Here is a 16135-nt window from a genome sequence, read left to right as displayed (position 1 = left end):
AATTTATAATGGCTAAGATCTGGAAATAGTCCAAGTTTCCATCAGTAGATGAGTGGATAAAAATGCTGGGGTATATTTACACCATGAAATACTATATAGCTGTAAAAAAGAAGAATCTGTTACTTTTTAAGACAACATGGAGGGACTGGGAGACTATTATGCTAAGTGAAACAAGCCAGTCAGAGAAAGACAAATATCACATGATATCACTTATATATGGAATGTAATGAACATAATAAACTGACAAACAAAATAGATCCAGAGACATGGAACTAGGCAAAACACTGAGGATCCTCAGAGGGAAGGTGGTGAGGGACGGAAGGGATCAACCTAATAACTTATATCCCTATATGAATAATCCATGGACACAGTCAGTAGTAGGGTGAAGGCCTAGAAAGGGGCAGGTGTGGGGAGGAAGGGGTCATTAGGGAGGAAAAAGGGAAATCTGTAATGCTTTCAACAATAAAGATATATTTTTTAAAAAGAAGAAATCTTATCTACCACCATTCCACATTAGAACATGAGATGCAAATTAAGTTTTCATTTAATATAATTAGAATATTTTTGGATTAATGGAACCTCTAGCATTCTTCTTGCTCTTCATTCATCTTTGTTTAAAATGAAATTATGACATGAATATATTTTCCTCAAAATTTTGACATATTACCTTGTCAAACAAGAAGACTAAAGCTCTAATTAGTCATATTTATTTCTTTATTAGTACTGTAAATATATATTGAATGCCTATGTAAAAGTACTCAATGATTTTATGTCTGATTTGCTGCAGGCTGCTAATTATCATTATATGCTATAACTGCATTGTGATCATTAAAAGTATTTTATTATTAATTTTTTCTGTACTGGTTATGATTTTAACATAAGAAGAGTGAAACCACATGTTATGTATAATCTATTCAAGTTCTGTTAGCATAGTATTTGAAAGTAGTGTTAATTTTATTGTGCTTAACTTTAGAAGTTCTGCATAGAGCTAACAAGTAGGAACTGTAATTTTCTCATGGCCACTTGCATTTTCTGATTTCTCAGGGTATAAATGATCGGATTCAGGAAGGGTGTGATAACAGTGAAAAATACAGAAATTATTTTATTGCCTGCAAAACTACTGAATGGCCAGGCATAGATAAAGATACAAGGTCCAAAGAACAGAGTGACTACAATGACATGTGCAGACAATGTGGACAGAGCCTTGGAGAATCCTCCAGATGATCTTTGCCACACAGTGACCAGGATGACAGCGTAGGAGACAAGCAGGAAGATGAAACAGATAAGTGAGAGCAGCCCATTGTCAGCAATGACAAATAGTTCCAGGGTATAAGTTTCGATACAAGCAAGCTTAATCACAAGGGGAAGGTCACAAAATATACTGTCTACCACATTGGGGCCACAGAAAGGCAAACTCACTATTAGTACCATCTGGCTCATGGTGTGTATAAACCCAATTATCCATGAAAGTATCACAAACCCATTCAGCAAGCGACGGCTCATGATTGTCCTGTAGTGCAGAGGTTTACATATGGCTACGTATCTGTCAAAGGCCATGGCTATCAAAAGAGTCATCTCAGCACCCCCAAAGAAGTGCATAAAGAACATCTGGGTCATGCAGCCCCATATGGAGATGGTCTTGTGTTCAGCAAGCAAGTCTGCGATCATCTTGGGTGTGGCGACAGTAGAGAGACACATGTCCAAAAAAGAGAGGTTCCCAAGGAGGAAGTACATGGGAGAATGAAGGGTGCTGCTAAATGTCACTGTGACTATAATGAGAATGTTTCCCAATGCAGTAGCACTGTAGACCAAGGAGAATGTCACAAAGAAGAAAATCTGAAGTTCCCATTGTCCGGAAAACCCTAGTAAAATAAACTCAGTCACTATAGATTCATTTTTGAGATCCATTTATTCAAATCAGAAAAGTCACAGAAGTTCTTTTCTACAAAAAGAATTAAAAAATTAAGCCACAATTAACACCAATGTTTTTCTATTTCTATTTAATGAATAATAGTTGGTGATATGAGAGCATCTGAAATATATCAGCATATCACTATTTATAATTTGAGATTAGTTTATGAGTCACATCACTTAGTAACAATATTCTTATAGTTACTCAGTAATTAAAGAGCATTTGAAGAAGAGAAATTTTGTTTTCTACTGTATTCTATCAAATAATACTCATCAATTGATCATGACTTTGTCACTAATGTGTTTATGGGGAAAAATTAGATAACTAACTAGATTAATATTTATTTTGCCTTTTTTATTATAATCTTCTTTATGTGTCACCCTTTGAGATTATGTTACCTCAATATATGGAATTAGGATTTGGAGATGAGGGAATTGAATTGTCCTATATCTCTGAGGTAATTTGCAAAGATTATTCTAACATTCTAAAATAAACAAGTGTACACACACAAAATTAGAAACTAATTTATACATGTAAAGAAGTATTTGAATTCATTAAAAATAATTTTGCTTTTTAGTTTCTGTTGTGTAGTATATTGAGAAACACGGGCTCAGCCTCAGATATTTTTGAGCTTGTTTTTAGTGAGAAGTGTGTGTATTATGTGTAAGTGTACATATGTGGTGTTTTAGGAATAAATAATGAAATAATTCAATCCTAACAAATAGATTTTGTCAGGTTGTAATATATCATACTTACTTGTCTTTACTCAACTTTTTAGACATTGTGCATGGGATCTAGAGTGATCAAAATTGATCGGTTACATTAGGTGATTATTGTGTGCTAAGATCTGTTCTGTTTCACATCCATTAACACATTTGAGTCTCATAACAATCCCAAGTGTTATTATTATCATAATTTTTGCATATTAGAAAACTATGGCATAGAAGTATTTAATGACTTACTCATGGGTACACAGCTAAGGATCAAAGGTGGTATTAAGCCCAGTCGGTCTGATGTCAGAATCTGGGCTCATACTAATATACCACATTGCCTCCAAAACTAAAGAAAGATGTATTTATAGTTAAGTTATTATATTACTACATATTTATTGAATTCATATGTTCCATGTGAATTCCTTAGGAAATAAAATTCAATAAGTATATTGGAATCCCTCTATGTTGTAATTAACTGCACTATTTTTTTCTTATATAGAATAAATCAATGCCCTATGGCAGTGGTCGGCAAACTCATTAGTCAACAGAGCCAAATATCAACAGTACAACGATTGAAATTTCTTCTGAGAGCCAAATTTTTTAAACTTAAACATCATCTAATGCTACTTCTTCAAAATAGACTCGCCCAGGCCATGGTATTTTGTTGAAGAGCCACACTCAAGCGGCCAAAGAGCCGCATGTGGCTTGGGAGCCGCTGTTTGTCGACCACGGCCCTATGGTTTAGAAAGTTTATAATCTAGAGAGACATAATTATCAAACAAAAATTGCAATAAGTCATACAAGAAAGTATTAAATTTATTACAAGGTATATGTAACATGTATGAATTTTAAAATAATGCAGACCAATTCCAAGTGACACTTCAGATATGGCTCTAGGTTATTATCTTGAAAACATTTTAAAAGTAAAAACAATTCTCATGGTCAATAAACAAAAAGGACAGGCTTAGAGAATGAGTGAGAATTTATAGGAAGAAAATAATTGAAAGCAGTGAAAAGAAAGAATGGTGTATTTAGAAAAGGGACTGAATTAAGGTATGAAGATGCATAGGAAGTGTCTATTCTCTTTTCTCCAATGACCTGTAATTCTCACCTTATTTTCATTTCTACTCAGGCTCTTGTCAAAAATATCCTATCACCACTATCCAAACTTAATTCCTTCAATTACTTTCCTTACTTAGATACTTTAAGAAATAGATGGTGCCTATAAATTAGGGAAAATAAAGATGAAGGTGGTGTAGTTCCCATAGGACAACCTTCAGGAGTACACAGAGTGGATGCTGAATGAGGGACTGTGGGTTGGAGGAGCACATTGAGGACCGCCTATCACACCATGCCTTCTCTGAAGGGTTGTGCTATATTATTACCATGTAAGTGAGCAGAAATTTTGCTATTGAGACTCTTGTGACAGTGATTGCAATAATTAGAGAATGACAAGTCTTGATAATTATTAGATGGAATGAATATGCCAGTTGTAAATTGGGAATGAATACCTACCTTTGATACATGGAATTTTATGCCCCAAGATACAACAGAAAAACTTGGCTCAGTGGCTGGAGCAAGGGCCCAAGCACCCAAGTGTTTCGGGTTCAATTCCTGGTCAAGGACACCTACCTGGGTTGTAGGTGCAAACCAGGCCCCAGTCAGGGCATGTAGGGGAGGCAACCAATTGATTTGTCTCTCACTCAATGTCTCTCTTTCTCTCTTCCTCTTCCTACTCCTCTCTCCCTTGCTCCCTCCCTTCCACTTTCTCAAAAATCAATGTAAAAAATATTCTCAGGTGAGGATTAACAACAACAACAATAACAATTAATACAATTAAGCATAAATTGGTTAAGAAATATTTTATTATGCCCTTTACTTCACAGGGAAAGCTGGCATTCATTTATGTGACAGCTTTGCCAGCATTTGTTTCTCTTATCGCTCTTCTGCTTTTCTCAAGCAAGCTTTCTAAAAATATTTCTTTAGTTCTACACTTCATATGCCTATTCTTATATTATGAGTATACAAAGGCAATATAGATAGAAGGAAAGAAGTGATCATACAGTTTAGACAAAAATTCTATTAGGGAAGAAAAATTTCTTTCTCTTGAATAATTAATCGCACGTTTTATTGTAATTACTTTCACTCAATTTGTGATGCACTTTGGATAATAATATTAGAGCTAGGAATGAAATTAGTAATATTTATTCTCCACACCTTATTTAATAAGTAAAAAAATCAAGATCTATCAAATTAAGTAAATTCTCACAAGTGTTAGAGACAGGACTACTCCAAAGGAATGTGGTGAGTATTAGGCAAGATAATACATGTATAAGCTCTTGGTCAGGCTCAGAATGAGCACTGAGAGGGTATGTGCTGAATCTGATTCATTCCTGTAAGTAAATCCAAGATTATAATCCTGAGAATTTTCCACATAAATCTCTTTTAGGAAAGAAATGAGCCAATACTTGTTTTATTAAGTACTTGAATAAGAACATTTTTGTTTTTGCTCATGCATTAATGAAATATAAAATATATTAATATATAAATAACTTATTCAAGTAATTATTTCCTTCCTCTTTGATTATAGGCTATTTAAGAAAATAAATACAATTTCAATCTTTATTGATTTTATGGTTTTTAACAATTATAAATAGTTATGCTAAGTTACAGAGGGACTTCAAAAACATAATGCTAAGCAAAAGAAGCCTGGCATAATAGACCACATATAGTGTGATTTCATTTATATGAAATGCCTTGGTAACACAAATTCATGGAGACGAGGTATAGTGGTGGTCACCTTGAGCTGGGGACTGAGTTCAAATGGGCACGAGTTTTCTTTTTGTGATGATAAAAATTATTTAAAATAAGATTGTAGTGATAGTTCGATAACTATGCAAATGTAATAATCATTAAAATGTATACTTAAAATAGGTGAATTTTATACCATGTGAATTATATTCAATAAAACTTAAGCTATTATTTTACTTTTGCTCTTATTCTTAAGTTAAAATTATTTTTAATATATTACTTTAGCATTTTAAATGCAGCTTTCTAGAACTATCAGGCAGCTTGTACTTAAATATCTTGCAGTAGAAGACAATCAATGACATACTGCAAATCCCATCCAATCTAGTTTTAAAGTTTCCTAGTGTTCCCTATTTGAATTTATGTTTTTACTGCCTTATGTATCAGGAAACTTGCATTCTCTGGTTTTGTTTAGCAGTATTGTTAATAATTTCCCAACTATTTAAAATACTCATAATAAATTTCCTGAATTAATTCACATTCCCCTAAATTTGAACATCTTGTAAGGACTTCTTCCTCTTTATTCATTTAAGATTGCATTTATATTTATGGTCTAATGGCAAGTTTTATACAGACATTTTTCCAAATATCTAGTTCTAGTCACTAATTCTCCCTCATTAGCTCCTTCTGTAATATGCTTACTTACATGTTCTGTCAACACCTGAAACTTGATTAAAAAAAAAAGGAAAATATTCCTATTCTGCAAAATAATTATGAGTTTCTAGATTTTCCATTATTTTTGATGATGGTATGAGTTATCTGAATGCTCTTAAATTTAGTCATCATTCCTAATAACTTACTACATACTGACAATTTTACTCTGCTATGTCACTTTGAGAACATATATCCTTTAACTTTTCATAAACATTGTTGGTTATAGCTCATTGTGAAATAGTTATGTGACCTCCCAGTGAGAGGATTTCATGTCTCAAAGTCACATCCTTTCCTTTCAGCGAACACAAAATTAATTAAAACAGCATCTTCCGTACATTAAACTTCGAATGAATTAACTCTAGAATATTTTCTCTTACCTGTTCTAAAGGCATAGTATGAGGCACGACATGTTCATAGGATTTTTTAATATTGAAAATCTACCTTTCACACTCTGTGGCACTCTGTATAAAACTGCATACTATGTTCTGCCTGTTTTGTAAAGATGTGAACCACTTTGGAGGCATATTTTTTGGAGCTCTGGGAATCCAAATTTCAGTGGGAGTTGTTAAAACACTGAAGTTGCTGCCCTAGCATGACCAGGAGAAAGGTTTATACTTAATTTCGGGACCTGTAATATGCTGCTGTTGTCTCTGAACATTGCATGATTACAATAGGCATTAGAGTATTGGATGATTCGTTGTGAAGTATGGTAGCAACCTGTCCCAATTTCTCCTTCAGGGACATAAGCACAGGTGACCAAGGGTGCCTCAGCCAGTCTCTAAACAGATACTGACATGTACGACCCAAGGTACTTACTTAATATTGGCCGAGCATAAGTTACACAGGAAACAGACATGCAATGCACGAATCACTCACGGTTTATTTACAGAGTCCTGGTGGTTTCCAGACCTCTGCAGGCCACCTGGGGATCCGCACCGACAGACACACACACTGGACGTTGGACGTTGCAGCTGCAGCTCGGCGTCTTGCTTGAGGCCTCAGTTTCCGGCTCACTGTTTGGACTCACAGTCCACGGCAGAGCTTGGGCAGATTGCAGGAAGGGGGATGGAGAGTGACCATCTGTGGAGGAGCAGAGCAGCCTCTATGATCTTCCTCTGGTGCTACCTCTTTTTATGTGCCTAGATGGGCGTCTTCAGTGTGTCTTATCAGCGAGTCCCAGGAGCCTTGTATACCTGGTTTTACATATGGGGAACAGATCACTTTATCTATTTTTTACATACAGGCCACTCAAGGGTGTTTATCAACCTGTTTACATTACATTCAATACTTTTTAATATCACACTTTAATATCACACTGTAATTCCACACTTTGATACTTGTTCTATATTATCCTTATTACTATTACTATAACACAACCATACTTGGTTAAAATTTTCTGTTTAATATTTTAACCTTGCTGTTTTGGGGTCTGTTCTCATTTAAAAGTTATTTTTATTTTCTGAACTTATGTATGATTGAATACTCCCTTGATGATGGTTTGAATATCCTATTGATTGTGATCTCACTGGTTACTGAAGCACATTTTTCTGGGAACCAAGACAGATCAATTATTCTAAATTATCTCAGTAACTACAGATATCTGAGTTTCGGTTGACTCAGTGGTCCCGGAATCAGAAGAGCACAAACTGCCCAAGCAGCTACAGATAGTGCATTCCTGTTGACTCAGTGATCCCAGAGTCTGGACAGCACAATTATTCTAAATTGTCCAGGTGGTCCCAGATAATTATAATGTGTTTCCGTTGATTCAGTGATTCGTAGATAACTAAGTTGCTCAGATTCTGCTCTTGTGAAAATGCTTTTTTGCGAAACAGGTTCCTCATTCCAGACCCAAAGATGTAATCAATACTTTTGTGACTTTCTGCCAATATAAGCCAGGCGTGGCAACCTGTTCGGGGCTGCGAGGTCTGGCGCACTTTTGCTCCCTCGTATGCGGTCGGCTTTTAATAAATGACTCCATAATTCGACTTTTTTTGAGGCGTCCTTTGTAAGATGGGGGTACACCACAGAGTTACACTATAAGTGTAGACCTTTTTTATTTAATGGACCCCTCCTTTCCCTCAATTGACTCCCAAACTATCATCTCCCCTTCCTTCTGACAACTTTGTGGATAATTTTTTAGATGGATAATATCCAAAATTTTCTGAGCATAACATCCTCAATATAATAATTGTTCTACATATGTTATAGACTCATTACTAAAAGCAGATATTATGTACAACACTAACATACTCAGAAAATAGAAATTAGAAAGAGAAAGTTAAGATATGTTAAATAATTTAAAATGTGATATACATTAATGGTACAATGAACAGTTTTATGCTCACTAAATTATTAAAAATAATTTTTTAATTTAGGTATCCTGCTATTGAAACCAGACAACCAATGGGTCAGGACTACCTTTCACAATTTCAGCCAATTAAGCAGAGACAGGGTTGAATAATAGATGAGTGGTTATTTCAATAATGCTGGCAGTATAAAAGAGCGGCAGGTCATCCACAAAATCTGTTCTGTACCCCTAGCTCCATAAACCAACTGTTTCTATGGGGTACAAGGACAAAGATTACATGGGGAAATGGGCAAAAGGAATAAGAATGGATATAATGGTTATAGATTATAGGCAATGTGGGCTGGGAGTTTGCAAAGGGCCAGGAGCATCAAGAGTCTCCATTGTTTCCTTTCCACTACAAAGTTGTTAATCTTTCCATAATAATAGGCAGCTCCCTGATGGGGAGGATGGACCACATTTCCAGGTGAGCTCCCAGGCGCCCTCTAACTCACAGCCAGATTAGAATGTGCTTTCTTTGTCTTTTTTTAAAAAAAATTGATTTCAGAGAGGAAGGGAGAGGGAAAGAGATAGAAGCATTAATGATGAGAGAGAATCATTGATTGGCTGCCTCCTGCATTGAGGAGGAAACTGTTATCTAAATGAACTTGTTATCTAAATGCAGAGGCCAAGGAACTGTGAACAATGCACTGCCCTGGGAGAGGAGGGATGTTATGCTGGTGCCAGAATGGACCATGGGATGTGGCCTGACACCTGGGGGCCTTCCTGCAGGGCCAGGAAGGGGCAGGGGCAAATCTGCAAGACAAAGAGCCCAACAGGATATATATATATAGAAAGGCTCTCTGCATGTTTCTTCACTCTGATTTGGAAATTATTCCCGGAGTCCACTAGTGTTAGTAAACGGGGTCCCTCCCTTTCTCTAGGAAGTGTGCTTGGTATTTCTTTGGTCTTCTGTAACTTATGGTTCCCTCTGACTGGGAAGCTAACCTCATTTTGGCTTTGTTTAACCTCCCGTGAATGGACAGGGTTTGGGGCCTGGGGGGAGGGGGGGGCGGGATAGGCCTCCAGGAGGCAGGCCCTACTGATTTTAGCAGAATTGAAAGGGTGGGGGGGTGGCGGGGGCAGATGACCTTTAGGCACTCCCGGACCTCAGCCCAGGACCTGGCCAGCAGCTGGAGAAAGAGAACACACACCTCTTGACCTGTTGATAGAATCTGTAAGGTAGGGGCCCCAGTCAATCAGGCCCACTCCAAGTGAGTGTAAGGGGGAGCTTCATCACCTCCCCAGAAGTCATAAGACTTTGTCAGGTAAATCAGGAATCAGGACTCGGAGGTGATGAATTCAGATTCAATTAAGGAATTATGGGTTCTCTCTTCTGTTTGTTTGTGTGTGGGAATAGCCAATTTGCTACTGAGAAGGGGGCTGGATGCAACCTTATCTCCTCCGGTAGGTTCTTACTGAGACTTCAGTCGAGAATTCTGGTCTGCGGCGTGGGTGCCAGGAGTGCCCCCATGCCATCTGGGGAGTTGGGCATTATCTGCTCAGCTCCAGTCTGGGCTAGTCTGAGAGAGTGTGAGTACGGATGTTTGTCTGTCTTGGCATAATTATCTGCTGATTAACTGGTCTGTGTGAAATTCACCACTTAACCCATGGATTGATGTGGATTTTTGTCATAGACATTGCTTTTATTATGAACTAGAAGCCCGGTGCACGAAATTCGTGCACGGTGGGGGGTTGTCCCTCAACCCAGCCTGTACCCTCTCCAATCTGGGACTCCTGGAGGGATGTCCGACTGCCCGTTTAGGCCCGATCCTGGTGGGATCGGGCCTAAACGGGCAGTCGGACATCCCTCTCACAATCCAGGTCTGCTGGCTCCCAACTGCTTGCCTGCCTGCCTTCCTGATTGCCCCTAACCGCTTCTGCCTGCCAGCCTGATCACCCCCTAACCACTCCGCTGCCAGCCTGGTTGATGCTTAACTGCTCCCCTGCCAGCCTGTTTGACCCCAACTTCCCTCCTCTGCCAGCCTGGTCACCCCTAACTGCCCTCTCCTGCAGGGATGATCACCTCCAATTGCCCTCCCTTGCAAGCCTGGTCCCTCCCAACTGCCCTCCCCTGCTGGCCATCTTGTAGTGGCCATCTTGTGTCCACATGGGGGCAGGATCTTTGACCACATGGGGGCAGCTATATTGTGTGTTGCAGTGATGATCAATCTGTATATTACTCTTTTATTAGATAAGATAGAGGCCTGGTGCACGGGTGGGGGCCAGCTGGTTTGCCCTGAAGGGTGTCCCGGATCAGGGTGGGGTTCTCTTGGGGCGTGGGGTGGCCTGAGCGAGGGGCCTGTGCTGGTTTGCAGGCGGGCCATGCCCCCTGGCAACCTAAGCGGAGGCCCTGGTATCTGGGATTTATTTTCCTTCTACAATTGAAACTTTGTAGCCTGGAGCAGAGCCAAGCCTGCTGTTCCCTCCGGGGCGGCAGCCATCTCTGTGGCAGTTAATTCACCTTCTACAGTTGAAACTTTGTTGCCTTAAGCGGGTGGGCCCGGCCAGGGTGTGCTTTAAAGCTTTGCTTCCCCTGTTGCCGCCGGCAACCCCTGGCCTGCTCTCTCAAGCTCCATTCTGTTGCCATTTGTTTGAATTTGTTTACCTTCTATAATTGAAACTTTGTAGCTTGAGTGGAGGCTTAGGCCTGCAACGGCTATGGAAAGCTTGGCTTGCTCTGTTACCTAGGAAACCTTTCTCTCTGTGGCTGTAGCCATCTTGGTTTGGGTTAATTTGCATACTCGCCCTGATTGGCTGGTGGGCGTGGCTTGGCTGGTGGGCGTGGCTTATGTAGCGGAGTGATGGTTAATTTGCATATAACCATTTTATTAGAGAAGATCATTACAGTTGATGAGAAAACATAGGCAGTAAAATCTCAGACATCTCTTGTAGCAATATCTTTGCTGACATATTTCCCAGGGCAAAGGAAACAAAGGAAAAAATAAACAGATGGGACTACATCAAACTAAAAATCTTTTCATAGCAAAGGAAATTATCCACAAAATGAAAAGGGAATCCACTGTATGGGAGAAAATATTTGGCAATGGTATGTCTGATAAGGGTTAATTTCCAAAAGAATTTAAACAACTCAACACCAGAAAGACAAACAGCCCAATTAAAATATGGGCAAAGGAACTGAATAGACACTTCTCCAAAGAGGACACACAGATGCCCAATAAACATACAAAAAATGTTCAATGTCACTAATCATCAGAGAGATGCAAATTAAAACCACAATGAGATATAGCCTCACACTTGCCAGTATGACTACCATCAATAAAGTAGCCAATAATAAGTGCTGGTGAGGATGTGCAGAAAGGGAACTCTAGTGCACTGATGCAACCACTGTGGAAAACAATATGAAGTTTTCTCAAGAAATTAAAAATGGAGCAGCCTTTGACCCAGTAATCCCACTTTAGGGAATATAGCCTAAGAATCTTGAAATACCAATTCAAAAATTATCTGCACCCCTATGTTCATAGCAGTGTTATTTACAACTAGAGGCCCAGTGCATGAAATTCTTGCATGGGGGTTGGAGGGGTTGGGAGAGTCCCTCAGCCCCGCCTGCACCCTCTCACAATCCGGGAGCCCTTGGGAAATATCTGACTTCCGGACATCTCTCTCGCAATCCAGGACCACTAGCTTCTACCCGCTGGCCTGCTTGACTTCCTAATCACCCCTAACCCCTCTATCTGCCTGCCTGATTTCCCCTAACTACTCACCTGCCTGCCTGTCTGATGGCCCCTAACCCCTTGCCTGCCTGATCACCCCTACCCACTCACCTGCCTGCCTGATGGCCCCTAACCATATCTGCCTGCCTGTCTGATTGCCCCAACCACTCACTTGCCTGCCTGATCACCCGTAACTGCCTCTGTCTGCCTGCATGTTCACTCCTAATCACTTGCCTGTTTGCCTGATCCCACCTAACTACCTCTGCCTTGGCACCTACCACCACGGCTTTGTCTGGAAGGATGTCTGGAATGATGTCTGGAAGGTCATTCGGCTGTCCAGTTTAATTAGCATATTACACTTTTATTATTATAGATAGCTGAGATCTGTCAACATCTGAAGTGCCCATCAGTAGCTGAATGGATAAAAAAAACTGTAGAATATAATGAACAACATAAACTGATGAACAAATATAGAGCCAGAAACATAAAAGCATCAAACAGACCATCCAACCTAAGAGGGAAGACGGGTGGGGGATGGTAAGAGATCAACCAAAGGACCTGTATGCATGTATTTGAGCATAACCAATGGACACAGACAGTAGGGGGGTAAGGGCATGTGCTGGGAGAGAGGTCAACGGGGGAAAAAGGAGACTTATGTAATACTTTAAACAATAAAGAATTTTAATAAAGGCTGTGGTATATTTACACAATGAAATATTAAGGAGCTATAAAAAAGAAGGAATTATTACTCTTTTTGACAGCATGGATGGACCTGGAGATTATTTTGCTAAGAGAAACAAGCCAGACAGAGAAAGGCAAATACCATATGATCTCACTTATATTTGGAATCTAATGAACAAAATAAACTCAGGTCAGAGGGGAGGGTTTTGGAGGGACTGGATGAAAGAAGGTAAAGAGATTAGCCAAATAATTTATATACGTAACCCATGAACACAGACAATAGTGTGGTGAAGGCAGGGGGATGTAGGTTGGAGGTGGGCAAAGGGGGGGGGGAGTTGTCAACAATAAAAACAATAATAAAATAAACATTAAAAATAGGATCTATGGAACAGATGTGTGACTTTTCATTGAATTTCAGCTTTATATAAAACGACATATTCTTACTCATTCAAGAGATATTTCTTTAACATAATTCTGCTCAAAGTTTCTATTCTGACAATATATTCTTATAATTTGTATTGTTATATGACAGATAAATAATTATTGAGCTCAACAAAAATAACACATATACACACGTTGAATAATTATTAATCCTAATAGGTTAAATATGAAAAGAAAGAAACATCAATTGAGCTATCAGCTATTAAAGTGTGTATACATTTTTTGGGCCATTCTTTATATACACATACATATATATTGAACCCCACACATACACGTTAGAATGAACTCTGCAATTTTATTTATTTTTCTCATTAGTTTATTTTGTCTAAAAAAATGATATAAAAGTGCCGCGCCAGTGTGGCTCAGTGACATGCAGGAGGCAGTCAATCAATGATTCTCTCTCATCATTGATAGCTCTCTCTCTCTCTCTCTCTCTCTCTCGCTCTTCCTTTCTGAAATCGATAAAAGTATATATAAAATGATAAAAAGTGAAATTTTCATTTCCTAATTATAGTTCAAGACAGGAAGAGCTATCAGTTTATAGGCAATAAGACATGACACATTTGGCACAGGGTAGCTAACAGAGTAAAAAATGCCCTGTGAATTTTTGTCCTGCTTTTAAAAGCCTGAGAAGAAAGCAAATACACTATTTCAGGATCCGATTGATTTAAAAGTATATTTTTTCTTTTGAATGTGAATTATGATTAATCATTTTATATAAAAAAATGAATGCATGCCAATGATGATAAATTACAGCATAGTATTATTGAAAGAATACATAGCTCAATGAAACACAATACAGAACTGAAAAATAGACCCACACAAGTATAGGCAATAATCTTTGACAAAGAAGCAAAAGCAATTCAGTGAAGAAGAAGGTGTTTTTACTTCTAAAACTGACAAAATTTTAATATTAGGTATTTCTGAGTGCTGGAATTGTATATACTTTTCACTTTATTTTAAACTAGAGGCCTGGTGCATGAAATTCGTACACGGGGGTGGGGTCTCCTCAGCCCATTCTGCACCCTCTCCAATCCAGGACCCTTCAGGGATCAGGCTTAACCTGGCAGTCGGACATCCCTCTCACAATCCTGGGCCTCTGGCTCCTAACCACTCACCTGCCTGCTGGCCTGGACACCCCTAACTGCCCTCCCCTGCTGGCCTGGTCATCTATAACTGCCCTCCCCTGCTGGCCTGGTTGCCCCATGCAGCCTGCTGCTTGGTCGTCCATCCGGTAATTTTATTCATGATGGCCCCTGACTTTTTATATATTTGGTTTCAATTATTTAATAAATATTTATGAGCACATACTTTGTGCCAGGCAGTGGACAAACAAATAACTCCCTGCTTTCTTGGATATTATATACTGTAGTCGAAAAAGACAGCTAATAGCCAAAACCGGTTTGGCTCAGTGGATAGAGCATCGGCCTGCGGACTGAAAGGTCCCAGGTTCGATTCCGGTCAAGGGCATGTACCTTGGTTGCAGGCACATCCCCAGTGGGGGGTGTGCAGGAGGCAGCTGATCAATGTTTCTCTCTCATCGATGTTTCTAACTCTATCCCTCTCCCTTCCTCTCTGTAAAAAATCAATAAAATATATTAAAAAAGAAAAAAAAAGAAAAAAGAAAAGAAAAAGACGGGTAATAAAACAAATATGTGGAACATATATCATGTTAATAGGGGATAAATACTGTGGACAAAAGTAATGTAGAGAAGAGGGATATGGAGAATTGTGAGAGTGGGTTGCAAATTTGAAGAGGGTGGTTAGGGAAGGTCTCACATGGAAAGGTGATATTTGAGGAAAGGACTGAAATAAATTATGAAGTGAGTCATGTCAATCAACACCTTGGGAAAGCACATTCCAGACAGAGGAAACAGTAAGTCCAAAGTCCTGGGAGGGGCAGAGACAACGTGGCACATTCTAGGAGCAGGAGGCCAGTAGGGGTGAACAGTGTGAAATGGAGTAGAATGACAGGTCAGAGAGAGGAATGGGAGAGGAGTTGGGATAGATAAAGGGTTGTACGGACCTTTATGGTAGATAACAAGGAAGGACTTTAGCACTTACATTAAGTAAGATGGGAGTTATTGAGGGTTTTGAGAAGAGGAGGGTGATGATGTGACTATATTTTAATTAGGTGATTCTGGATGCTTAGCTAAAAATAAACTAAAATGGGACAAGAACAAAATTGAGACTAGTAAAGAAGATACAGCCATAAGAGATGATGGTTTGGGCCCAGATGGTAGAATTTGAAGGAACGATCATCTATTCTAGCAGTTTTATGATGGCAGAGCTAGTACAGACGTGTTAATATATTGCATGTGTAATATGAGAGAAAATGTTTCTAAAATATTATGAATCCAATATTTTGGACCAGAGATTGGAAGGATGGAATTACAATTCACCAAGATTGGTTGTGGGGTGGGGAGAAAGGTGTAGTAAAGATGAAGCATCAGTCTGGAATATTATGTGTGAGGTGATACTAATACATTAAAGTTGAGCTGTGGCAGTGGCATAGGAGGCTGGCTATGGGACAGGAGCCTAGAGCTCATAAGAAAGATATGTAGAGAGTTAATCAACATGCAGATGAAATTAAAAGCTGGACAGCTAAGGAGAAACTCTCAAAGAAAAATGAGAAAACAGCTGGTTTGATGGAAGGAGACTATGGAAGTGGATTCCTGAGAAGGCAGTGATCCACTGTGTTAGATGCTGCTCAGGAATCACATATGAGACCTAAATAAAGATCATTGACATTATTGATGATCATGACAAGAGCTGTTTTATTGGCCTGATCAGGTGAGTTGAAAAGGGAAGAAATTGGAAGCAGAGAGCATAAACATTCCAGCCTGAAAAGGCTAAATACTGTGTGTTTCAACTATATGACATTGCAAAAGGCAAAACTACAAAGACA

General features: G+C 39.0%; 1 protein-coding gene across 1 annotated transcript; it reads right to left on the bottom strand.

Annotated features, from left to right (window-relative positions):
* Positions 1–969: 969 nt before the first annotated feature.
* LOC307097965 (olfactory receptor 4L1-like) lies at positions 970–1908 on the bottom strand (the record flags this gene model as incomplete). The annotated part of the gene is made up of 1 exon (XM_079768296.1): positions 970–1908. The coding sequence occupies one exon, from the start codon at positions 1906–1908 to the stop codon at positions 970–972; it is 939 nt and encodes a 312-aa protein (XP_079624422.1).
* Between the last annotated feature and the right edge of the window lie 14227 nt (positions 1909–16135).

This window comes from Cnephaeus nilssonii (assembly GCF_951640355.1).
Source record: "Cnephaeus nilssonii genome assembly, chromosome: 4".
NCBI lineage: Eukaryota > Metazoa > Chordata > Mammalia > Chiroptera > Vespertilionidae > Cnephaeus > Cnephaeus nilssonii.
Note: the sequence above shows the minus strand (reverse complement) of the source record. Positions and strands in the feature narration are given on the sequence as shown.